The sequence below is a fragment of the Manacus candei genome, unplaced genomic scaffold (assembly GCF_025592945.1).
Source record: "Manacus candei isolate 608988 ecotype Guabito, Panama unplaced genomic scaffold, ASM2559294v1 h1tg000200l, whole genome shotgun sequence".
NCBI lineage: Eukaryota > Metazoa > Chordata > Aves > Passeriformes > Pipridae > Manacus > Manacus candei.
The window spans coordinates 80,844-106,201 of NW_026138248.1; the positions used below are offsets into that span (position 1 = coordinate 80,844).

Consider the following 25,358-nt stretch of genomic DNA (forward strand, 5'->3'; position numbering starts at 1 on the left):
CAAACTGGGAAGGGGTCACTGAGACCCCCGGGAGCCAACTGGGGTCACAAGGGCTGCCCTGTCCCCTCTCCCCACGGTGCCACCTCCCTTCCCAAGGGCACAGGGAATGCAGCCTGAGCTGGAATTGGAGCCCAGAGCCGCAGAGCCCCCCCAGCCCGGGGGGCTGGAGGCAGCTGGGACCCCCCCGAGGGTGGGCCGGGGTCGGGGCACAGACAGGGAGGCTGGAAATGATCCCTGGGTGATCCCAGATCCCTGCCCATCCCGGGGGGACAGGAAGGCTGGAAATGATCCCTGGGTGATCCCAGATCCCTGCCCATCCTGGGGGGACAGGGAGGCTGGAAATGATCCCTGGGTGTTCCCAGATCCCTGCCCATCCCGGGGGGACGGGGAGGCTGGAAATGATCCCTGGGTGTTCCCAGATCCCTGCCCATCCCGGGGGGACGGGGAGGCTGGAAATGATCCTTGGGTGATCCCAGATCCCTGCCCATCCCGGGGGAAGGCTGGAAATGATCCCTGGGTGATCCCAGATCCCTGCCCATCCTGGGGGGATGGGGAGGCTGGAAATGATCCCTGGGTGATCCCAGATCCCTGCCCATCCCAGGGGGATGGGGAGGCTGGAAATGATCTCTGGGTGTTCCCAGATCCCTGCTCATCCCCTGGGGAAGGCGCCGATCTGAGAGCAGGGGGATCGGGATATGGAGGGATGTTGGGGTCTGGAAGGGTATCGGGATCCAGAGGGGCACTGGGATCTAAAGGGGTATTGGGATCCAGAGGGGCACTGGGATGTGGAGGGGCACTGGGATCCGGAGGGAAACTGGGATCTGGAGGGGTATCGGGATCCAGAGGAGCACTGGGATCTGGAGGGGCACTGGGATCCGGAGGGGCACTGGGATCCAGAGGGGTATCAGGATCCAAAGGGGTATCGGGATCCAGAGGGGCACTGGGATGTGGAGGGGCACTGGGATCCAGAGGGGTATCGGGACCCACACAGAGGAGCCGCAGTGGTTCCACCAGGGATTGGAGATTCCCAGCTCTGTGCCAGGGGCTGGAGCAGCTCCGGGTCCCACTCCCAGCCCGGAGGGCAGAGCCAGCAGGGAGGGCACACTGCCTGCTCCACAGCCTGCTCTTCCCAAAGGATTCCTGATCCTCGGGAGGAATGTCCCGGGACACCGCGGCAGGAGCCCAGTGGAAAATGTTCCCGGAGCACATCCCAAACCAGTCCAGCTCCAGGGAAGGGAGTGGGATGGATAAATGCCACGGGCACAGGGGTGGGAGCGGAGCCAGGGAGCACCAGAGGCTTTTCCTGCGGGGCTGGGACAGGGCTTTGGGAAGGGGTGGATTCCAAACAGAGGGAGCCGTGTCAGGATAACAGCGGCCGGATCAGGGGGAGAGGAGGAAGAGGAGGAGTGGGATGGTGGGATGGTGGGTTTGCTCCTGCCCCCACCTGCCCCCTGGATTTGGGAGGAAACCTCGGGCAGCTTCTGCTCCGGTGGCCCCGAGCGCCGAGCCCGGCACTGGGAACTCCACCCGGAGCACAGGGAGAGCCATCCCGGCTCCAGGGGCTGGCAGTGCCCATCCTGAGGGGGCTGGAGGCTCTGGAGCCGCTGGGCACCCAGAGCCACCTGTGCTTGGAGCAGCTTTCCCAGGAAAGCAGCCGGGATCAGCCCCCCTGACCCCAGAGCCGAGCCCTTCCCGACCCACCGGCACAGCACGGAGAGATTCCGTGTGCTTCCCACATCCCAGAGATTCCGTGTGCTTCCCACATCCCAGAGACTCTGTGTGCTTCCCACATCCCAGAGATTCCGTGTGCTTCCCACATCCCAGAGATTCCGTGTGCTTCCCACATCCCAGAGAGTCCGTGTGCTTCCCACATCCCAGGGACTCCACGTGCTTCCCACATCCCAGGGACTCCATGTCCTTCCCACATCCCAGAGACTCCCTGTCCTTCCCACATCCCAGAGACTCCATGTCCTTCCCACATCCCAGAGCTGGACACTCCATGTCCTTCCCACATCCCAGAGACTCCTTGTGCTTCCCACATCCCAGAGACTCCTTGTCCTTCCCACATCCCAGAGTGAGGCACTTCATGTCCTTCCCACATCCCAGAGATTCCATGTCCTTCCCATATCCAGAGCTGGACACTCCATGTCCTTCCCCTTGTCCCAGAGCTGGACACTCTGTGTCCTTCCCACATCCCAGAGACTCCTTGTCCTTCCCACATCCCAGAGACTTCGTGTCCTTCCCCTTGTCCCAGAGCTTGTTCCCTTCCCACATCCCAGAGACTCCATGTCCTTCCCATATCCAGAGCTGGACACTCCACGTCCCCCCATCCCAGAACTGGACACTCCACGTCCCCCATCCCAGAGCTGGACACTCCATGTACCCCCCACATCCCAGAGCTGGACACTCCATGTCCTCCCCATATCCCAGAGCTGGACAATCCACGTCCCCCCATCCCAGAGCTGGACACTCCACGTCCCCCCATCCCAGAGCTGGACACTCCACATCCCCCATCCCAGAGCTGGACACTCCATGTCCTCCCCCCATCCCAGAGTTGGACACTCCATGTCCTCCCCATATCCCAGAGCTGGACACTCCACATCCCCCATCCCAGAGCTGGACAATCCACGTCCCCCCATCCCAGAGCTGGACACTCCACGTCCCCCATCCCAGAGCTGGACACTCCATGTCCTCCCCCCATCCCAGAGTTGGACACTCCATGTCCTCCCCATATCCCAGAGCTGGACACTCCACATCCCCCATCCCAGAGCTGGACAATCCACGTCCCCCCATCCCAGAGGAGGGTCCCCAGGCCATGGCACAGCCCGAGCCCAGCATTCCCCGCCGGAGGCCGATCCCACCCGCAGGTTTTGTGCGGAAAGCTCCGGGATTCGGGCCGGGATGAGCCCCGGGCCGGGATGAGCCCCGGGCCGCAGGGCCGGCGCCGGGAGCGGAGGCTCCGCTCGACCCCCGGGGCCAGGAGCGGGCAGGAGGAGCCCGGGGGTGCCTCAGCCCCCTCAGCCCCCCCCGGAATCCCGGGATGTGCCGTCCACAGCCTGTAATTTACTGTTCCTGCTGCACTTAATGGCAGCGGAAAGGCAAGGTGATAGGGGAAAAAATATGAGGCGGGATTTTCCGAATCCCCATTTCCTCTCCAGACAGCACGAGAACTCCTGGGGCCCGAACATCTGGGAAATTTAATTTTCCCCGTTTCGGAGCTGAACTCCCCCTCCCCTCCCCTCCCCTCCCCTGCCCTCCCTCCCCCCCAGCCCCGGTAACAAAGGAGGAGGCAGAGCAGGGGCCGCACGTGCAGCCAGGGGGGAGAGCCCGGGATGTGCCGGGAGCCGGGATTGACACCCCACCCGGGGGCTGGGGGGGCCGGGAGGGAGCCGGGACAGAGCCGGGACAGCCACGGAGCCCGGTGGGATGGGAATGGGGAGGAGGTGCTGCTGGTGGTACTGGTGCTGCTGGTGGTGGTAATGGTGGTACTGGTGCTGCTGCTGGTGATACTGGTGCTACTGGTGGTGGTACTGGTGCTGCTGGTGGTGGTAATGGTGCTACTGGTGGTGGTACTGGTGCTGGTGGTGGTGGTAATGGTGCCACTGGTGGTGGTACTGGTGCTGCTGGTGGTGGTAATGGTGCCACTGGTGGTGGTACTGGTGCTGCTGGTGGTGGTAATGGTGCTACTGGTGCTGGTACTGGTGCTGCTGGTGGTGGTACTGGTGCTACTGGTGGTGGTAATGGTGCTGCTGGTGGTACTGGTGGTGCTGCTGGTGGTACTGGTGCTGCTGGTGGTGGTAATGGTGCTACTGGTGGTGGTAATGGTGCTACTGGTGGTGGTAATGGTGGTGCTGCTGGTGGTGGTAATGGTGCCACTGGTGGTGGTACTGGTGCTGCTGGTGGTGGTAATGGTGCCACTGGTGGTGGTACTGGTGCTGCAGGTGGTGGTACTGGTGCTGCTGGTGGTGGTACTGGTGCTGCAGGTGGTGCTGGTGGTGGTACTGGTGCTGCTGGTGGTGCTGGTAGTGCTGCTGGTGGTGCTGGTGGGTTTAGGGATGGCAATACTGGTGTTGCTGGTGGTAGTAATGGTGCTGCTGGTGGTGCTGGTGGGTTTAGGGATGGTGCTACGGGTAGTGCTGGTGGTGGTAATGGTGCTACTGGTGGTGCTACTGGTGGTGGTGGTAATGGTGCTACTGGTGGTGCTGGTGGGCTTAGGGGCAGTGATACTGGTGGTGCTGGTGGTGATAATGGTGTTACTGGTGGTACTGGTGGGTTTAGGGGCAGCAATACTGGTGGTGCTGGTTGTGGTAATGGCGTTACTGGTGGTGCTGGTGGGTTTAGGGACAGTGATACTGGTGGTGCTGGTGGTGGTGCTGGCAGGAGAGCTGACAGTGGTGGTGTTGGTGGTGCTACTGGTGCTGCTGGTGCTACTGGTGGATTTAGGGGTGGTGATGCTGGTGGGGAGGTGGTGGTGGGGAGGGTGGTGCTGGGGGTGTTACTGGTGGTGGTACTGGTGACAGTGGTGGTGGCAGTGGTGGTACTGGTGGTGCTGATGGTGGCAGGGATGGCAGTGGTGGTGGCAGTGGTGGTACTGGTGGTGGCAGGGATGGCAGTGGCGGTACTGGTGGTACTGGTGGTGCTGGTGGTGGCAGGGATGGTGACAGTGGTGGTGGTACTGGTGGTACTGGTGGTATTGGTGGTGGCAGGGATGGTGACAGCAGTGGTGGTACTGGTGGTGCTGGTGGTGGTACTGGTGGCAGGGATGGTGACAGTGGTGGTGGCAGTGGTGGTACTGGTGGTGCTGGTGGTGGCAGGGATGGTGACAGTGGTGGTACTGGTGGTACTGGTGGTATTGGTGGTGGCAGGGATGGCAGCAGTGGTACTGGTGGCACTGGTGGCGGCAGGGGTGTTATGGGAGTAGCAGTGATGGTGGCAGTGGTGACAGTGATGGTGGCAGTGGTGGTACTGGTGGTACTGGTGGCAGCAGTGGTGTTATGGGAGCAGCAGTAGAGTGTTATGGTGGCCGTGGTGACAGTGACAGTGGCCGTGGTGACAGTGACAGTGGCCATGGCGACAGTGATGGTGGCAGTGGTGGCGGTGACAGCGGCGGTGGCAGTGCTGGTGACAACAGCAGGGGTCTTTCCTGGTGCCCGGGCGGACACCACGGTGGCACAGGATGGGTCCCCACGGGTCACAGGGGGGGCAACCAGCCGGGACAGGGACCTCCCTCCTTCCCAAGGGCTCAGCAGAGCAGGAATTTGGGCTTGGGAAACAGGAAAAAGTGACCGAGGCGCAGGGGGGGTGGAAGTGCCACAAGTGCCACGTGTCCCCGGGAGCACGGGCGGCACAGGGAATTCCCCGAGGGAATTCTCCGGCGGGAGCAGGGATCTGGGAGCCCTCCGGACCCCAGGAGACACGGGGAGAGGTGACGGTGACAGCCGGGGGAGCCGCCCCGAGGCTCCGGGAGCGGAGCTGCCGCTGGAGCAGCCCCGGAGCGGGAGCTCCGGCCGATCCCGGGAGATGGATCCCGGGAGATGGATCCCGGGAGCTGCATCCCGGGAGCTGCCCCGGCTCCCCCCACCCTTGCCAGGGGTGTCTGTCTGACCGGCCTTTCCCTCCCCGCAGAGCAAAGACCGCGACAGGAAGACGGCGATCCGGAGCTAAAGCATCGTCCCGGCGGGAAGGGCCGAGGAGCGGCGGGACAGGGACAGGGAACAGCCACACACACACACTCGGACCCGCGGCCACCGGAGCTCCCGCCCGCTCCTCCCCCCGCGAAAAGGACTCGTCCCGGGGCTCCCCGGACACGGCTCCCGGCCCCCAGCAGGTGGACACGGACAGGAGGTGGACACGGACACGCGGGGCCGGTAGGACTCGGAGGGCCACGCCGGCACAGGGAATTCTGCCCGGAGAGCCAAAGGGATATGGGACTGCTGCCCGGAGACACAGGGACATGGGACTGCTGCCTGGAGAGCCAGGGATGTGGGACTGCTGCCTGGAGAGCCAGGGACACGGGAGCTGGTGCTTGGAGAGACAGAGGGACGCGGGATTTGCTGCCTGGAGAGCCAGAGGGACACGGGAGCTGGTGCCTGGAGAGCCAGAGGGACACAGGACCTGCTCTGGGGCTCCCCGGGGTCCCGGCCCCACCCCAGGAACACGCGGGTGACCCCCCGGGATGTCCCACTGTCCCCGTCCCCTTCCAGCTTTGAGCCACTCGATCCCTGCCCTGGGAGTGCCGGGGGCTGCATTGGTTGGGGTCACTCAACACATGCTGGTGTTTCATGGCATGGAGGTGATAACAGAGAGCCGGAGCAATTCGTGTAATTAAAAATTAATATGGGTCACACTCGTCAAGGAGCTTCGTCCTTTTGCCCTTTTTTTCCTTTCCTTTTTCCTTTCCTTTTTCCTTTCCTTCTTTTTCCTTTCCTTCTTCTTTTTCCTTTCCTTCTTCTTTTTCCTTTCCTTCTTTTTCCTTTCCTTCTTCTTTTTCCTTTCCTTCTTCTTTTTCCTTTCCTTCTTCTTTTTCCTTTCCTTCTTTTTCCTTTCCTTCTTCTTTTTCCTTTCCTTCTTTTTCCTTTCCTCCTTTTTCCTTTCCTTTCCTTTCCTTTCCTTTCCTGAAATTTCCTTTCCTTTCCTGAAATTTCCTTTCCTGAAATTTCCTTTCCTGAAATTTCCTTTCCTTTCCTTTCCTGAAATTTCCTTTCCTGAAATTTCCTTTCCTTTCCTTTCCTGAAATTTCCTTTCCTTTCCTTTTCTCCTTCCCTTCCCAAACCTTCCCAAACCTCCCCAAACCTTCCCTTCCCAGTTCCGCAGCCGGAGAGAGAGAAGGAGGCTCGGCAAAGCTCCGGCCCCTCCGGCAGCGCTCGCCCAGGACACTTGTGCGGAACTCGGGAGGCGCCGGGGAGGAAAACTGGAAAACCTTCCCCCTCCTCCCCGGAGGAGTCCCGCGGAGCCCGGGATGAGGTGGGAACACTCAGCACTCCACTCGCCGCTCCACCGGTTCCCGGGGCCGCGGCCAAGCCGTCCCCACCCCGGTCACGCGGGGACAGGGAGCCGGGAAAACAGGGAATGGTGTCCCGGGGATCACCTCCACCTGCCCCGGGAGCCCGGGGGGAGCATCCCGAGGCGGGGGAGGCTCCGAGTTTTCTCCCCGGAGCGGGAAAGGCGGGAGCAGCAGCGGCTCCCTGGCAGCCGGAGCTCCCAGACGGAGCTGCCACCGGATCCCGGGGAGCCTCTTCCAGACGCACATTCCTGTCCCAGCTCATCACTGCCGGGGCCGGGCGGGGCAGGGAAGAGGCTCCCGGGATGGGATGGGATGGGATGGGATGGATGGATGGACAGGCAGGGATGTGCCCCCACAGGTGGGGGGGCTGCGGGAGACGCAGAATTCCCTGATCCAACAGCCCCCACCGGCACCTCCCTGGGAGCTGGGAATTCCAAGGGGGACAGGCTGTGTCCCCCCCCTTCCCAACACGCCGCGGGAGGTGGGAGCTGCCGGGAGCAGGTGGGAGCTGCCAGGAGAGCGGGAAGAGCCGCCGGGAGCAGGTGGGAGCTGCCCCAGGAGCGGGAGGGAGGGAAGCATTCCCGGCTCCGGGCTGGCCGCGCATCGGCAGGAGCCGGGGGCAGGAATTGCTCCCAGCTGCCTGGCAGGGCCTGCCCGGGCGCACAGCGATTTTCCAGCACATTTTTGCTCCGTGAGGTCACAGGTGGCTCCGGGATCCGCACGTCCCTTGGCCGGGGGCGGGGGAGGATGAGGAGACGGGATGCGGCTCCCTCGGGATGGCAGCGAGCCCTGGGCCGGCTCCCGGGAGCCCGCTCCTGCTGCCAGCCTGGCACTGAGCTCTCCCTGGAATTCTGCTCCGGCCCAGCCCTGGCCTCCGGCCTGGGATGGCCCTGGAGAGCAGCCCCTGGAGCTCCAGATCCCGACGGAGCCGGAGGATTTTAGGGAGGCAGAGCCACCCGAGCCAAGGGACACGAGCTGCAGCTCCCGCCTTCCCCGAGAACCCAAGAGACCCCAAAACTAAGAGAGAAAGCACCAAAAAGGGGGAATTTCGCCAGCAGGGAGGAAGACCAACAGCCAAGAGATTCCTGGGACAACATCCCAGCTCCCAGGTCACAGGGACGAGGCGGATCCAGTGTCCGATGTGGGACTGCACTGGGAATCAGCCCGTGGAATCACACGGGATGCCCTGAGGGTCAACAGGACACAGGGGTGGGAGCACCAGCCCAGCTTCCCTCCCCCTTCACAGAATCATGGAATTGCTGGAAAATCCCTCAGAGAACACCGAGTCCAACCATCCCCCAGCCCTGCCCAGGCCAGCCCTGCCCGTGTCCCCAAGTGCCACCTCCCCAGGGATGCTCCATCCCCCCCCAGGGATGGGGATCCAGGGCTGGGCAGCCCTTTCCAGGAGGGATTTTTCCCAATATCCCAAATAAACCTCCCCTGGCACAGCTTGGGACTGTTTCCCCTCGTCCTGTCCCTCATTCCCTGGGAGCCGATCCCACCCAGCTCCCCATTCCTTTCCCACTTCCAGGGGCACAGCTGTGCCCCCGCTGACCCTCGTGATTCCCAGAGGGATCAGAGGGGGGGGGTCCCAGCCACGATTCCCACCCAGGAGCAGATCCAGAGCTCCAGGTGTGGGATGCACAGCCCCCCACGTGCCCCTGTATCCCTGTATCCCGCTGTGCCCGGCACGGGAGGCTCCCACAGCTGCCAACGCTCCCAATCACTTCCAGATGCCTCTTTCGGCCCCTTCCCGCCCCTGGCAAAACGTGTGCAGCTGGAAAATCCTGCAGGTGGAAATTAGGGAGAGCCAGGAGGGGCTGGAGAAGAAAGGAAAAGGGTCTTTAAACACACCTCGGTTGAGGCTCGGGAACGGGAGCTGCCCCGGGATCAGGGTGGGATCAGGGTGGGATCAGGAGGGCTCAGGGACCCCTTCCCCTCTCCTGACCCCTGGAATTGCTTTCCAGACGCCCCTTTCCCACTCTTGACCACTGGAATTGCTTCCCGGACACCCCTTTCCTCTCCTGACCCCCGGGTCCCTCCTCAGGAACCCCCTTCCCCTCTCCCGACCCCTGGAATTCCTTCCCAGGCACCCCTTCCCCTCACTGCCACCAGCACTGCCACCATCAATGCCACCACTGCCACCACCACCATCAATGCCACCACTGCCACCACCACCCTTGTCACCATCCACCCTCGTCCAGCCTTTTCCATCCAGCCCCGTCCATCCTTCCCTGTCCATCCACCTTTATCCATCCCTGTCCATCCATCCCTGCCCATCCATCCCTGTCCATCCACCCTCATCCATCCCTGCCCATCCATCCTTTTCCATCCATCCTCATCCATCCCTGCCCATCCACCTTTGTCCATCCATCCTTATCCATCCCTGTCCATCCATCCTTTTCCATCCACTCTTATCCATCCCTATCCATCCACCCTTGTCCATCCACCTTTATCCATCTGTGTCCATCCATCCCTGTCCATCCACCTTTGCCCATCCACCTCTATCCATCCCTATCCATCCATCCTTTTCCATCCACCTTTATCCATCCCTGCCCATCCATCCTTTTCCATCCATCCTTATCCATCCTTGCCCATCCATCCACCTTTATCCATCCCTGCCCATCCATCCTTTTCCATCCACCCTTGTCCATCCACCTTTATCCATCTGTGTCCATCCATCCCTGTCCATCCACCTTTGCCCATCCACCTTTATCCATCCCTATCCATCCATCCTTTTCCATCCACCTTTATCCATCCCTGCCCATTTATCCACCTTTATCCATCCCTGCCCATCCATCCTTTTCCATCCACCCTTATCCATCCCTGCCCATCCATCCACCCTTGTCCATCCTTTCCCATCCATCCCTGCCCATCCATCCACCCTTATCCATCCCTATCCATCCACCCTTGTCCATCCTTTCCCATCCATCCCTGTCCATCCACCCTTGTCCATCCTTTCCCATCCATCCCTGTCCATCCACCCTTGTCCATCCTTTCCCATCCATCCCTGTCTATCCTTTCCCATCCATCCCTATCCATCCACCCTTGTCCATCCTTTCCCATCCACCCCTGTCTATCCTTTCCCATCCATCCTCTCCCATCCATCCCTATCCATCCACCCTTGTCCATCCTTTCCCATCCACCCCTGTCTATCCTTTCCCATCCATCCCTGTCCATCCTCTCCCATCCATCCCTATCCATCCACCCTTGTCCATCCTTTCCCATCCATCCCTGTCCATCCCCCCCAGACTCCCCGCAGAGAGGAGGAAAACCAGTGGGATTTTCCCCTTGGCACCCCCCCCCCCGTCCTCCCCCTCCCTGTGTGCTCAGCCCTTGGCTGCGGGAAGGAGGGAAGGGATAAACCCGAAGGGATAAACCCGGGACGAGCAGCAGGGCCCGGCCCCGGGTGGGTCGCACCCCCGCCGGCTCCAGCCCCGCTCCAGGGACGGCTTTTCCAGCCCTTCCACACGGCTCAGGGGCTCCGGGGAGCTCTAAAAACAGGAAGCCGGTGGTGTAATTTCGGGAGGAAATTTCTCAAAGCCGAGCCATTAAAAGGGCTCCAAAGGAGCTGCGTCCGTCCAACCCATCGGAGCGAGCGAACACAAAACCGGGGAGCGGCAGGTTCAGCGCGGAGAGAAACCCAATTCCAGATTTCCTCTGCCTAATCCTGCAGGAACCCGCAGCTGGAGGGGGGAGGGGGCCGTGCCCGGCCCGGCTGCGGGGCTGACACCGCCATTCCAGCCGGGAAGGCACCGGGAACGGGCCCGGAATGGGACGGGGGTGGCACCTGCGCGGCCACCAAACGGCCCCGGGGGGGGGTCCCTGCCCGGGGTTTTCCTGGTTTGTGGAAGAGCTCTGGCTTCGCCCCGAGGGAATATCCCACTGCTGGTGCCCTTGGATCCTCCCACCCTGTTCCCCGTGTCCCTTCCCAGCACATGGAGGCAGCGGATGGAGGGTCCTGGTCACCCCATTCCGAGAGCCCCCCAAGGTGGGCAGAGGGAGAGGGGTCTGTCCCCCCAGCCAGGACCCCTCCCCGGGGCACGGTGCCAACCCCCCATGTCTCATGGCAAAGCTCTGCACCCCCAAAATGCCAAACACCCCACCCAACATCCTCAAGGACACAGCAGGGGTCTGTCCCCCCAGCCAGGACCCCTCCCCGGGGCACGGTGCCAACCCCCCATGTCTCATGGCAAAGCTCTGCACCCCCAAAATGCCAAACATCCCACCCAACAGCCCGTTATCCTCAAGGACACACCAGGGGGGTGTCCCCCCAGCCAGGACCCCTCCCCAGGGCACGATGCCACCCCCCCATGTCTCATGGCAAAGCTCTGCACCCCCAAAACGCCAAACACCCCACCCAACACCTCATCATCACCCCACAAGGACACACCAGGGGGGTGTCCCCCCAGCCAGGACCCCTCCCCAGGGCACGGTGCCACCCCCCCATGTCTCATGGCACAACTCTGCACCCCCAAAATGCCAAACACCCCACCCAACATCCTCAAGGACACAGCAGGGGGGTGTCCCCCCATCCAGGACCCCTCCCCAGGGCACGGTGCCACCCTCCCATGTCTCATGGCAAAGCTCTGCACCTCCCAAAATGCCAAACATCCCACCCAACAGCCCGTTATCCTCAAGGACACAGCAGGGGGGTGTCCCCCCAGCCAGGACCCCTCCCCAGGGCTTGGCACAACCTCAGCCCTCCCCTCGTGCCCCATGGCAAAGGTCTGTGCCCCCAAACGAAGCTCCCCCCGGGATGCCACGGCCCACATTCCCTGTGGGAAGCGCCGTCCATCCCGTGCCGGGGCCCATCCGGGAAGGGAAGGTTTGGGAAGGTTTGGGAAGGGAAAGTGGAAGGGAAAGTGGAAGGGAAAGTGGAAGGGAAAGTGGAAGGGAAAGTGGAAGGGAAAGTGGAAGGGAAAGTGGAAGGGAAAGTGGAAGGGAAAGTGGAAGGGAAAGTGGAAGGGAAGGGAAGGTTTGGGAAGGGAAGGGAAAGTGGAAGGGAAAGTGGAAGGTTTGGGAAGGTTTGGGAAGGGAAGGTTTGGGAAGGGAAGGTTTGGGAAGGGAAGGTTTGGGAAGGGAAGGTTTGGGAAGGGAAGGGAAAGTGGAAGGGAAAGTGGAAGGTTCAGGAAGGTTTGGGAAGGGAAGGTTTGGGACGGGAAGGTTTGGGAAGGGAAGGTTTGGGAAGGGAAGGTTTGGGAAGGTTTGGGAAGGGAAGGTTTGAGAAGGGAAGGTTTGGGAAGGTTTGGGAAGGGAAGGTTTGGGAAGGTTTGGGAAGGGAAGGTTTGGGAAGGTTTGGGAAGGGAAGGTTTGGGAAGGGAAGGTTTGGGAAGGGAAGGTTTGGGAAGGGAAGGTTTGGGGGTCCATCCCGCCCCTCCCGCCCCCGGAGCAGGTTTGGGATGTGCACTGGGAAAGGTGGGGAGCCGGGTCAGCACCCCAGAGAGCAGCTGGGCTGGTGGCACCGTGCCCTGGGGTGGTGCTTAATGCCCGGGAGGGCCACGGGGCAGATCCTCATGGATCAGGAACCACGGGACAAGGAGGTGATCCAAGGGACAGCCACGGGTGACGAGGGGACACGTCCCCTTCCCGGCCTCGGGCAAAGTCCTGCAGACACCCCGACCCCCCGGGCACAGGGACACAGATCCCAAGGCTGGATCTGAGGGACTGGGGGATGGATGGACACGGCCAGAGAGCTGTGCCTCCGCGTGGATCGGGGGGATCTTTAAAATCCATTAATTTGTGGCCTTTCCGCACTTAAAGGGGGCTTGAAAAATACGGAGAGGGGCTTTGGACGAGGGCCCGGAGCGACGGGACAAGGGGGAACGGCTTCAGACTGGAAAAGGGGAGATCTGGGTGGTGGGATATCGGGAAGGAATTCTTCCCTGGGAGGGTGGTGAGGGGCTGGGATGGAATTCCCAGAGGAGCTGTGGCTGCCCCATCCCTGGGAGTGTCCAAGGGCAGGTTGGATCCCCCTGGGCTGGCGGGAGGTGTCCCTGCCCGTGGCAGGGGGTGGCACTGGGTGACCCCCACCATCCCTGCCACCCAAACCCTTCCAGGACTCGGCGATCCCGCTGCCCCCGGCCCGGGGAGGGGGCTCCCAGCCCCCCGCCCGCCTGTCCCCAGGCCTTGGGAATGAGCTGCCGCTCTCCCCACATGATCCATCACGCGGGGCCGGGTCCTGCTCCCCGTTTAGCACCTGTGCCGCTGCCAGGAACCACATGTGACCCCTCTCTGCCTCTGATTTACTCGCTGCGAGCCGCTTTCCCACCCTCCCCCTCCCTCCCCTGCCTGCCCTCCTCGGGAATGTTTGCCAGCTGGGAACATCTCCCCCCTCTCGCCCCCCCAGCTCCCGGAGCCCGGGCAGGTGCCAGTGCAGGCAGCGGGACCCCCCGTTATCCCGTGACATCCCCGGCTTTGTCCGGGAACGCTCCGGCTCCAGCTCCCCCCCCCCCCCCCGGCCCTCGTGCCCCCTCCCCACCGCCCCCGGCCCCCTCCCAAAGCAGCTCCAGCTGTCCCGGGCTCAGATGGGAAGTGCAGGTACGGCGCTGGCTCCCTGCCCGTCTCCCCTGTGTCTGTCTGGTGAAAGAGGAAGCCAGTCCACCTCTGGAATCCTTCACTCTCTCCTCGTTCCTGCTCCCCGCGCGTCTCCCCCGGGAGCCCGGGGTCAGGCTCCCTCTCCCGGTCTCTCTTTTTTCCCCGTGCCCCTCTCGGATTACAATGCCTGCAGTGTTCCCTCCAAATCCCCCACCGCACGTTAATCCTGCTCCTCTGTCTCCAACTACCAAACCGCTTTCCTGTGCCTCCTGTCTTTCCAGGCCTCCTCCGCGATTTTTTATCTCTGACAAATCGAGCCCGTCAGCTCCGATCGGGGAACGGGGAAGGGGCTGCGGGAGCAGCCGGGAGCCGGGGAAGGGGCTGCGGGAGCAGGGCCGGCCGGGGAAGGGGATGGTCCCGGCAGGCACACACGGGGGGGTCCCGGCAGGCACACACGGGGGGGTCCCGGCACCCCCCGGTACCCCCCGGCACCCCCGGCCCGGCCGCTTCCAGCGGGACGATCCCAGAACAAAGAGCCGAGAGGGCTGCGGGGTTTTGGGAGACCTCCCACTCAGCCCCGTCGTCCCCACGTGCCTCAGTTTCCCCACCAGCACCACCACCTCCTCCAAGGGCTGGGTGGGAATGTGAGCCCGGGAGCCTCGAACCCCGCGGAGGGATCAGAGAGCCATGGAATTGTTGAGGGTGGAAAAGGCCTCTGAGGTCATCAAAGCCCAAACGGGATCTTTGCTCCTGCCACAGCCTGTCCCAAGGATCACAGAGGCAAGGAATTGTTCCTCTATCCCAGGGTGATCCAACCTGGTCTGGGACACTGCCAGGGATGGGGCAGCCACAGCTCCTCTGGGAATTCCATCCCAGCCCCTCCCCACCCTCCCAGCCAGGAATCCCTTCCCACTCTCCCCCCTAACCCTGGGAAGCCATTCCCTGGGTGCTGTCCCTCCAGCCCTTGTCCCCAGTCCCTCTCCAGCTCTCCTGGAGCCCCTTTAGGGGGGACAGGAGGATTCCCCGCTCCCACACAGGAACCACAGTGGTTAATGAGGGGGAAAACGCTCCCACTTCCCAGTTCCTGGGCTGGGAGGGGGAAGGCAGAGGCTCCCCCCCCCAAGGCCCTGATTTACGAGGGGTGTTTTCTTTACCAATCCCAGCTGCCCGGGGCTTTTCCTGCACCTGGAGAGGCGGGAGAGGCAGGAGGGAACATCCAGGGCCGGGAAGGGGCAGAGGTGGGGGGGTCACACCTCCCCGGGGGAGGAGCGGGAAGACAACGGAGCCGGGAGCTCCTCCCGGTGCCCCCTGCCACGGCAGGAGGCTGTGGATGCACAGGGACACACGTGGAAGCACAGGGATACACGTGGAAGCAGGGGGATACACATGGAAGCACAGGGACACACATGGAAGCACAGGGACACACGTGGAAGCACAGGGATACACGTGGAAGCACAGAGACACACATGGAAGCACAGGGATACATGTGGAAGCACAGGGACACGTGTGGAAGCACAGGGACACATGTGGAAGCACAGGGACACACGTGGAAGCACAGGGACACGTGTGGAAGCACAGGGACACATGTGGAAGCACAGGGACACATGTGGAACCACAGGGACACATGTGGAAGCACAGGGACACATGTGGAAGCACAGGGACACACGTGGAAGCACAGGGACACATGTGGAAGCACAGGGACACACGTGGAAGCACAGGGACACATGTGGAAGCACAGGGACACACATGGAAGCACAGGGATACATGTGGAAGCACAGGGACACGTGTGGAAGCACAGGGATACACGTGGAAGCACAGGGACACACGTGGAAGCACAGAGACACACATGGAAGCACAGGGATACATGTGGAAGCACAGGGACACACGTAGATGCACAGGGATACATGTGGAAGCACAGGGACACACATGGAAGCACAGGGATACATGTGGAAGCACAGGGACACGTGTGGAAGCACAGGGATACACGTGGAAGCACAGGGACACACGTGGAAGCACAGGGACACACGTGGAAGCACAGGGACACACGTGGATGCACAGGGACACATGTGGAAGCACAGGGACACACGTGGAACCACAGGGACACACGTGGAACCACAGGGACACACGTGGAATTCCACCTGAGCACGGGAACTCCCACGTTCACCGGGAGGGTGGGCGAGCTCGGCCCTGGGATGGCGTTTCCATCCTCGGATGGGTGAGCTCAGGGTGACCCTGCCCGAGCAGAGGGTCACTCCAGCCCCCCCTTCCCACCCCTCAGCCACCCCAGAGCCCAGTGACGGGATGAGATCCCAGGGAGACCCCTCTTTTCCCGCCAGGATGTCACGCCGGGCGCTTGGATGGCCATCGCTGGATCCGGAGCAAACCCCGGGCTCAGGGAATGGCTGGGATTCACTTCACCTGCACCAGAAGCACCTTAAACCTCCCAAACCCGGCCAAAATCGCCCCCCCCGGCCAGCGCGGAGCCGGGTCCAGGCTCCCGCCGCCCCTCCAGGAAGCGGGTTGGGAATGTTCTGGGATGGGGAGCGGGACCAGCCCCGGCCCCTCTGCCAGGGCCGTGCGGGGGCCGCTCTCCCCCCTCCCCACCTCCCGTCTTTCCGTGCTGATTTACTGCCCACGGAAAAAAAAAAAAAAAGTTTCCCCTCTCCCCATCCAAGATTCCTTGCGTTTTGGCTCCCGCTCCCGCAAACCCGAATCAACTGTTAATTTTGGCAGGTCCCTCCTTCGCTCTGACCGCGCTCGGACTTTTCCATTCCCGACACCTTGGGAGCTGTTCCCGGGGTGGGGGGTACAGGCATCCCCCCCCCCCCTCCTCCCATTTTCCTGGGCATTCTGCCCTTCCCTTTTCGGATCCAAGGGCTGGGAGGACCTGCTGCTGCTGCCACAGTGCCGAGCAGATCCCGGAGCACCCCCTCCATTCCCGGGCTGGCACGTTCCTCAGGAATGAGCCAGGTGAGCTCCTGCCTCCGTGCCAGGTGGAGCCGTGGCTTTCCCCGGCTCCGGGCACGGAGCAGCCCTGGCACAGGAGGCCACGGAGCTGCCCCAGGAGCTGAGGGAAGAGGATCCAAGCGAGCGGTGGCTTTTCGGGACGGGGATTCGGGAGCTGCCCCAGGGGCACCCACCCAGGGCACGGGGCACCCGCCAGGGCAGCCTTGGAGCCTCCCAGGGATCCAGAGCCCCTTTCCCGGCGGGAAGAGCCGCCCAGCCCTGGCTCCCGTGCGGAGCAGGCCCCGCTCGTTAAAGGTTACGAGATGTGAAGGCGGCGCAGGGCCCGGCCGGGCAGGGGGATGGGAAGGGGCCGGGATGGGATTGGGACGGGATCGGGATGGATGGGCTGAGGCGACGGGGAGCACCATCCTGGGGACACCCCCCTTTCCATATGGTACTGACAGTGGCAGCTCTCCCCCCTCGACGACATTCCCGCCTGGAGCAGGGCCCGGGGCTGCGGGCGGGCTCCGGCCTCCAGCTGCTTCCAATCGTGCCCGGCGCCCCCCTCTCCCACCATCTGGGAAAGCGGGATGAAAGCAGCCCCTTCCAGGAGCCCTCCCAGCGCCAGAGCCCCCCCATCCCGGCGGATCCGCACCTGCGGGTCCCCCCCCCCCTCCCCTTCCCCAGGAAGGATTAGCCGGAGCGGCGGGAGCGGCACACGCGATCCAGCGCCGCTCCCTCCCGGGGAGCCGCCGGGAGCAGGGAGCACAGCCTGCCATGTCAACATTCCTCCCGCTTAGGAAAACACGGCCCCGGCCCCCCCGACGAGCCTATTAAAGAGAGATTTCCTGCCGGGCAGTGCGGGGACAGACCGCCGGGATCAGCCGTGGGATGAGAGGGATCGGCCGCGGCTCCGGCCCCGGCACGGACAGGGATGGCTCTGATGGCTTGGGATGCTTTAGGATGGCTCGGGATGGCTCTGATGGCTTGGGATGCTTTAGGATGGCTCGGGATGGTTCTGATGGCTCAGGATGGATTGGGATGGCTTGGGATGGCTCAGGATGGTTAGGGATAGGTTGGGATGGCTTGGGATGGCTCTGATGGCTTGGGATGCTTTAGGATGGCTTGGGATGGTTCTGATGGCTCAGGATGGCTAGGGATGGATCGGGATGGCTCAAGATAGGTTGGGATGGCTTGGGATGGCTCTGATGGCTCGGGACACTTTAGGATGGCTTGGGATGCTTTAGGATGGCTAGGGATGGCTTGGGATGGCTCTGATGGCTGGGGATGGATTGGGATGGTTCAGGATAGGTTGGGATGGCTCTGATGGCTCGGGATGGTTCTGATGGCTCAGGATGGCTAGGGATGGATTGGGATGGCTCAGGATAGCTTGGGATGGCTCTGATGGCTCAGGATGGCTCAGATGGATCAGGATGGCTAGGGATGGATCGGGATGGCTCGGGAGAGGTTGGGATGGCTTGGGATGGCTCTGATGGCTCGGGATGGATTGGGATGGCTCTGATAGGTTGGGATGGTTTGAGATGGCTCTGATGGCTTGGGATGACTCGGGATGACTCGGGATGGCTCTGGTGGCTCAGGATCAGAGGTGGGGACAGGCAGAGAGAGCTCCACAGATCCCTGAGTGGGAAGGGACCCCCAAGGATCATCCAGCCCAACTCCCGGCCCTGCACAGGAAGGACACCCCAAAATCCTCCCCCTGCCCCTGAGAGCCTCGTCCAAATGCTCCTTGAGCTCTGGCAGCCTTGGGGCCGTGACCATGGAATCATGGAATTACTGAGCTTGGAAAAGCCTCCGAGACTGCCAAGTCCAACCATCCCCCAGCCCTGCCCAGGGCCAGGCCTGCCCGTGTCCCCAAGTGCCACCTCCCCAGGGAAGCTCAATCCCCCAGGGATGGGGACTCCAGGGCTGGGCAGCCCTTCCCAGGAGAGGTTTTCCCAATATCCCACCTGAGCCACCCCTGAGGCCCTTTCCCCTTGTCCTGTCCCTTCACCACATCCCAGAGGGTCCTTTCCAGCCCCCGGGGATCGGTGTGGTTGGACCTGCCCAGGAAATCCCTCTCGCAGGGCACAACACAAGCCCTGGAGAACCTCAGGGAGATGGAAAACTCCATCTTCCCTGTGATCCCACAGCTCCCACGTCCCGGAGCAGCACCCGCCTTCGCCCCCCTCCACGAGCCTCACCAATTAACTAAAAACCAATCAATGCTTTCGACGACTCTGAGTCCCTTCAAGCCACGTTCCCTGTGCATCTCCTCCTGCTCCTGCCCCCCTGGAAGGAGCTCAGACCCCCATGGCAGCCCTTGGAGGGGCAGGACACGACCCTGGAGACCCCAAAATCCAGCGCCCCGGTGTCACCAACCCCAGGGACACCTGATGGGAAAAGCGGATGCGTCGGAAGAACCTCATTCCGGGAAAGAGCCGGTATGAACTGGCGCAGCAGGAAGAGGGGGTTCGGGCTCGCTTTGCCCCCCTCAATATCCCATGGAAGTGGAGAGGGGTGTGTTGGACCCCCCCCCCTCATCCTGGCCAAGAGCAGCCGCAGCCCCGGGAGCGACTTCCAGGCGGGAGCGACGCCTTCCCAAACAAAGAGCCGGGGAAACACGAGCAGGAGCCGCTGCCAGAGGGGAGGCCGGAGCGGCCTCGCAGCTGGGGTGGGATGTGGGACGAGGAGCAGGGGGTGTGGAAGCGGGACGAGCTGCTCCGGGAGCCTCGGGAGCCTCTGGCAGCCGCCGGAGCGGGAGCGGGAGCCGGGAGGATCCTTGGCTGCCGAGCGGAGCCACGCGCGGCCCCGGCCCCGCTCCAGGGCTCCGGCCCCGCTCCAGGGCTCCGGCCCCGCGGCCTCACGGCTACTGCAGGGCCACGGGGCAGCGGGAGCGGCTCCAGCGGCGCTCCGAGGGTCGGCCCTTTCCCCCCCTGGATGCGCTCCAAGGGGCCGGCGGGGAAGGAAAGCGGCCCCGAGGGATGCGGAGCCGAGGATTTGGCCCCGCGGCGGCTCCGGCGCCCGCGGAGGTGCTGACAGCCCGGGCACGGAGCCAGGACCTTCCCGAGGCAATCCCCAAGGGAAGACACCCCTTCCCTGGCCCGCTGATTGTCCGGAGGGATCCCGAGCCCTGCGACGCTGTCCCCAGGCCCGGGGTGTAGGAAGGGCACAGGGCCAGCGCCTTCCCAAGGCACTTCCCCAGGGAAGAGAGCCCTTCCCTGTCCTGGTGACTGTCCTGAGGGATGCTGAGCCCTGGAATGCTGTGTGTCCCCAGGCCTGGGCTACAGGAAGGGCACGGAACCAGGACCTTCCCAAGGCACCTCCCCAGGGAAGAGACCCCTTCCCCGTCCTGGTGACTGTCTGGGAGGATCCTGTCCCACCCTGGCTGATCCCTCCCCATCCCAACAGCCAGATCTTGAAGTTCTCCTCTTCCAGGGCTGGATGAGGGATGCCCGAGAGCCCCTCCGGGCTCCCCAAAACCTGGGAATGGCTCCTGGAATTGCACCCTGGAAGCAGAGCCGTCCCCTCTGGCCACACACATGGACACACATGTGGACACACACACATGCTGCAGCTGAGGTGAGGGGTCTCCTACACCATGTGAACCACGTTCCATCCCATCCTGAACCCCCTCCAGCCCATGGAACGATCCCGATCCCAGACTCCTGCAGCGGGATCACCTCATTCCCGCTGGACGGGACCTCAGGACCACCCGGTCCCAGCCCTGCTCCAGAGGGTCACCAGGAGCTGGTTGCCCAGATAGCTTCTGGAAACCCAAGGATGGACATCCCACCGCTCCCTGGACAACCTGTGCCAGCGCTTGGTTGTCCTCACAGTCACCAACATTCCCGGATGGAATTCCGTGTGTTTCCATCAAAGCCCTTTGCCCCCCACCCTCCGTCCTGGCCACGGGGATTCCTGGGAAGAGCTGGGGCTCCCTTGTCTTCACCCCCTCCCATCAGGGATTTCCACACCCTGAGGCCATCCCTGCATCCTGGTGAAGCATTCCCAGCCCTCGGATGGAAGAGCTCCAGCCCCTCCAACACCTCGGTGCTGGAATCACCCCATGGATCATGGAATGGTTGGGGTGGGAAGGCACCTCAAAGACCCCCCGGTGCCACCCCCTGCCATGGGCAGGGACACCTCCCACTATCCCAGGCTGCTCCAAGCCCCATCCAGCCTGGCCTCGGACGCTTGCAGGGATGTGATCCCGACCCTCCGGCCCCGCCGGAGTCGCTCCCGGCTGCGGAAGGACAGGGAATGTTTGGATGGAACGTTGTGCCTGTGCTGGCAGGTACAACCCCCCTCGCTATCTTCCAGGGCGCTTTTTTTGCAAAAAAAAAAAAGGCTTGGGATTATTTTGTTCCAGAGTTTTTCCAGGAATCGAAGTGGTGTTTTTTTGGACGAGCTGTGCTACTGGATAGGGAGAGATGACAGGAAAAAAAAAAAAGAGGGAAAGAGGGACGGGAAAAGCGGCGAGGCCTGGGAGGGAGGAGGGACCGGCCTGGGATGGGCTGGAGCGGCGATCCCGGCTCTGGAGCCGGCCTGGGAGGGGGCAGGACACCGGGAAGCATCCCCACGGGGACAGGAGGTGCAGAACCCGGACAAGGGGAGCTCTTCCCACCTTCCCCAGCGCCACGAACAATCCCATCGCTCCGGCAGCGTCTCCTTCCCGGGATGGCCCTTCCTGCCCTGCCCTGCTCCTTCCTCCCTGCCCTGCTCTCCTGCCTTCTCCCAGGGATTTAACCACCGGCCTGGCTGGCTCAGGGTGTGGATCTGAACCCTCCAGGACCCCCCCTGGAGTTCCCGTGCCGGAGCTGAAATCCCAAGGGTTGTCCCACCGGGAATGGGGTGGCTCCCGCAGCTCCTTCCCTTCGCCAGCCTCCCCCTCCGGAGTTCCCCAAACCCCACCACGACCCCCCAGGCCCCGGGTTGTTCTCCCCAGTGTCCCCCCATCCTCAGGCAGCACCCAGGACAAAGCCACCCCAGGGGATCAGGGTGGTTTGGGTGGGTCTGGGGTTTGGTTTGGGGTTTTTTTGGGGTTATTTTTTATGAAATCACAACTTATCTCGTTCATTTTACGCCGTCACAACTCGTGCGATCACTGAGAAAACCGACGCCATTTCTATTTTATCCTTGTTTTCCAAATGAACTGTTTAAAACGTTTTTCCACCTGTTTTGCAGAGGTTTGGGGAGCTCGACGGGTCCTTTTTTTTTTTACCTTTAACGCCTTAAAAGCCTCCTGAGACCGCATCCCCCAAGGCAAAGCCACGGAATCACGGAATTCCCGAGGCTGGAAGATCCCTCGGAGTCCAGCCCCCAGCCCAGCCCGTGTCCCCAAGTGCCACCTCCCCAGGGATGCTCCATCCCCCCAGGGATGGGGATCCAGGTCTGGGCAGCCCTTCCCAGCAGGGATTTTCCCAAGATCCCAAATAAACCTCCCCTGGCACAACCTGAGCTCTTTGCTGGGAACAACTGTTTCCATGCCCAGGTCGCCTCCTTATTCCAGGGAAACCCGGGTGCCGGGGCTGTTTTCCACTTGAGTCAGGAGCTGTTCCCAGCAGCCCTGACTGTCTGGCCACTGCTCCTTCCTGGCCTGGGAGCCCGGATCCACCCAGCTGACGTGAGCTCCGAGGAATCCGACGGGCACCGGCTGCTCCGGAGCTCCCGGGGGAGCGCGGGCTGGCCCCGGAACGTCCCTGTGCCGAGAGCCCTCCGTGGATGGATGGAGAAAAACAGACACAGAGGGACACAAAGCCCACGGAACATCCCTGTGCCGAGAGCCCTCCGTGGATGGGATGGAGAAAAACAAACACACAGGGACACAAAGCCCACGGAACATCCCTGTGCCGAGAGCCCTCCGTGAATGGATGGAGAAAAACAAACACACAGGGACACAAAGCCCACGTTTGCCAGCACTGTCCTTGGAATCTATGGTCAGAGCCAGGAATCTTCCCAAAAATATCTCCTGGACACCACGGACACTGCAGGCCAGACCGGACTGCGGGTGAGGGCAACACCCAAACTCTCTCCCTGTCACATCCCACATTCCCTGTGGGTGCTCCATGGACTCACATCCCACATTCCCTGTGGGTGCTCCATGGACTCACATCCCACATTCCCTGTGGGTGCTCCGTGGAGTCACATCCCACATTCCCTGTGGGTGCTCCGTGGCTCACATCCCACATTCCCTGTGGGTGCTCCGTGGAGTCACATCCCACATTCCCTGTGGGTGCTCCATGGACTCACATCCCACATTCCCTGTGGGTGCTCCATGGTGGGTTCCCCAGCACATCCCACATTCCCTGTGGGTGCTCCATGGACTCACATCCCACATTCCCTGTGGGTGCTCCATGGTGGGATCCCAGTTCCCCCCCAGCCGGACAACGGGGACCCCCCGAGGAGGAGATTCGGGATCGGGAACCACCGGACGCCGTCGCCGGGAGTGGAAAAGAGATTTCCAAACCTCCCCTCCTGCAAACATCCAAACTATCCGGTGGAAGGGGCAGCCAATCCCTGCTCCACGTGTTCCAGTTTGAGGGGAATCATCTCCGGGCTGGAGCAGGAGCCCCGGGAACGACCCGGCCCCCGGAACCGGCCCGGAGCCTCCGCTTCCTCCGCACATTCCCGGAACCCGGAGCGGGGCCTGATGAAGTGGGACATTGGAACAGCAGCCAGAGCCTCGGGCCTGGAGATCCACAGATTCCAAGACCCCCCCAAATTTGGGAAGGGGAGGAGGGAGCCAAGGCCAGCCCTGAGCTGGGCAGGAGGGGCGGCGATCCCGGGTCCCTTCCATGCTGGAATGTGGCTCCTCCGGAGAGGGACGGGATGGCGGAGCAGGATCCCTGGCATTCCAGAGGGAAGGGTGTTGGAGCAGGATCCCTGGCATTCCAGAGGGAGGGCTCTGCCAGCATGGCCCTGCCATCCCTGCAGGGACAGAGGAGGCTGGAATGCCTTTCCCTGGCTCTGAGGGTGTGGGGCACAAACCTTCCAGGTCACTCCGGGTTTGGGGATCCACGGAGCACATCCCACCGGGATAACGCTGTCCAGAGGGATCCCACCGGGATAACACTGCCCAGAGGGATCCCACCAGGATAACACTGCCCAGAGGGAAAGGCAGGGATCCCACCAGGATAACACTGCCCAGAGGGATCCCACCAGGATAACACTATCCACAAGGATCCCACCAGGATAACACTGTCCAGAGGGAAAGGCAGGGATCCCACCAGGATAACACTGTCCACATGGATCCCACCAGGATAACACTGCCCACAGGGAAAGGCAGGGATCCCACCAGGATAACACTGCCCAGAGGGATCCCACCAGGATAACACTGTCCAGAGGGAAAGGCAGGGATCCCACCAGGATAACACTGTCCACAGGGATCCCACCAGGATAACGCTGCCCAGAGGGATCCCACCAGGATAACACTGTCCAGAGGGAAAGGCAGGGATCCCACCAGGATAACACTGCCCAGAGGGATCCCACCAGGATAACACTGTCCAGAGGGAAAGGCAGGGATCCCACCAGGATAACACTGCCCAGAGGGATCCCACCAGGATAACACTATCCACAAGGATCCCACCAGGATAACACTGTCCAGAGGGAAAGGCAGGGATCCCACCAGGATAACACTGTCCACAGGGATCCCACCAGGATAACGCTGCCCAGAGGGATCCCACCAGGATAACACTGTCCATAGGGAAAGGCAGGGATCCCACCAGGATAACACTGTCCATAGGGAAAGGCAGGGATCCCACCAGGATAACACTGTCCACAGGGATCCCACCAGGATAACGCTGCCCAGAGGGATCCCACCAGGATAACACTGTCCATAGGGAAAGGCAGGGATCCCACCAGGATAACACTGTCCATAGGGAAAGGCAGGGATCCCACCAGGATAACACTGTCCACAGGGATCCCACCAGGATAACACTGTCCACAGGGAAAGGCAGGGATCCCACCAGGATAACACTGTCCACAGGGATCCCACCAGGATAACACTGTCCACAAGGATCCCACCAGGATAACACTGCCCAGAGGGAAAGGCAGGGATCCCACCAGGATAACACTGTCCACAGGGAAAGGCAGGGATCCCACCAGGATAACACTGTCCACAGGGATCCCACCAGGATAACACTGTCCACAGGGATCCCACCAGGATAACACTGCCCAGAGGGAAAGGCAGGGATGCCAGCAGAGCCAGAGGTGCTCCAAGGCTCCTGGAGCTGCCCTGGAGCCAGGGAAAGCCTGGCTGTGCCCGGCCTGGATTTGGGACAGGCAATTCCTGCCTCCCCTGGCCCGGAGCCCACCCTGCCAACGGAGCAGCCCCGGGAAGAGGGAACGGGAGGGAACACGGGATGAGGCGGCTCTGCCAGAGCCCTGGGAAGCCTCTGGATGCTCTGCCGGGTTGTGCCACGGCCACGAGGCCTGGCACAGCCCACATTCCCGGCGGGATCTGGGAATGGGGCGGGATGAGCCCCCCGGATGGCAGGAGCTGGCCCAGGGAGTGGCACAGCCCACATTCCCGGGGGGATCTGGGAATGGGGCGGGATGAGCCCCCCGGATGGCAGGAGCTGGCCCAGGGAGTGGCACAGCCCACATTCCCGGCGGGATCTGGGAATGGGGCGGGATGAGCCCCCTGGATGGCAGAGGGGCAGCTGGTGGGGGAAAAAAAGAGGGAAAAGAAAGAGAAAAATCAAAAAAGAAGGAAAAAAAGGAGAAGGAAAAAGAGAAGGAAAAAAAAAAGAGAGGAAAAAAAAAGAAAAAAGAGAAGAACTCAAAAAAGAAGGGAAAAAAGGAGAAGGAAAAAGAGAAGGAAAAAAAAGAAAAAAGAATAAAGAGAAAAACTCAAAAAAGAAGAGAAAAAAGG

At 62.2% G+C, this 25,358-nt stretch overlaps 1 protein-coding gene and 1 long non-coding RNA gene across 3 annotated transcripts; both read right to left on the reverse strand.

Moving 5' to 3' along the window:
• Nucleotides 1-3,063: 3,063 nt before the first annotated feature.
• LOC127464211 (integumentary mucin C.1-like) lies at nt 3,064-5,069 on the reverse strand. The gene is made up of 4 exons (XM_051774455.1): nt 4,884-5,069; nt 4,623-4,801; nt 3,280-3,977; nt 3,064-3,080 (listed from the first exon to the last, which is right to left on the reverse strand). Exons 1-4 carry the CDS (start codon nt 5,067-5,069, stop codon nt 3,064-3,066), a joined length of 1,080 nt encoding a protein of 359 aa, XP_051630415.1.
• Nucleotides 5,070-9,202: 4,133 nt separating this feature from the next.
• LOC127464221 (uncharacterized) lies at nt 9,203-9,859 on the reverse strand. Of its 2 annotated transcripts, none has more exons than XR_007901241.1 (3): nt 9,780-9,859; nt 9,648-9,713; nt 9,203-9,491 (listed from the first exon to the last, which is right to left on the reverse strand). It is a non-coding gene; the product is annotated as an uncharacterized LOC127464221 (long non-coding RNA). The 2 variants fall into 2 exon arrangements; XR_007901242.1 differs by having other exon boundaries at nt 9,203-9,543; nt 9,610-9,713.
• Between the last annotated feature and the right edge of the window lie 15,499 nt (nt 9,860-25,358).

Bases quoted from the DNA above. Each gene is read 5' to 3' on its own strand.
- LOC127464211 (XM_051774455.1), bottom strand. From the start codon at position 5,069: ATGGCCACTGTCACTGTCACCACGGCCACTGTCACTGTCACCACGGCC. The intron at 4,802-4,883 runs GTACCACTGCTG...TGCCACCACCAG, and splicing joins TGCCGCCACCAGTGCCACCA to CACCACCAGTACCACCACTG. The intron at 3,978-4,622 runs GTACCGCCACTG...CACCACCTGCAG, and splicing joins CAGCACCACCAGTACCACCA to CACCAGTACCACCACCAGCA.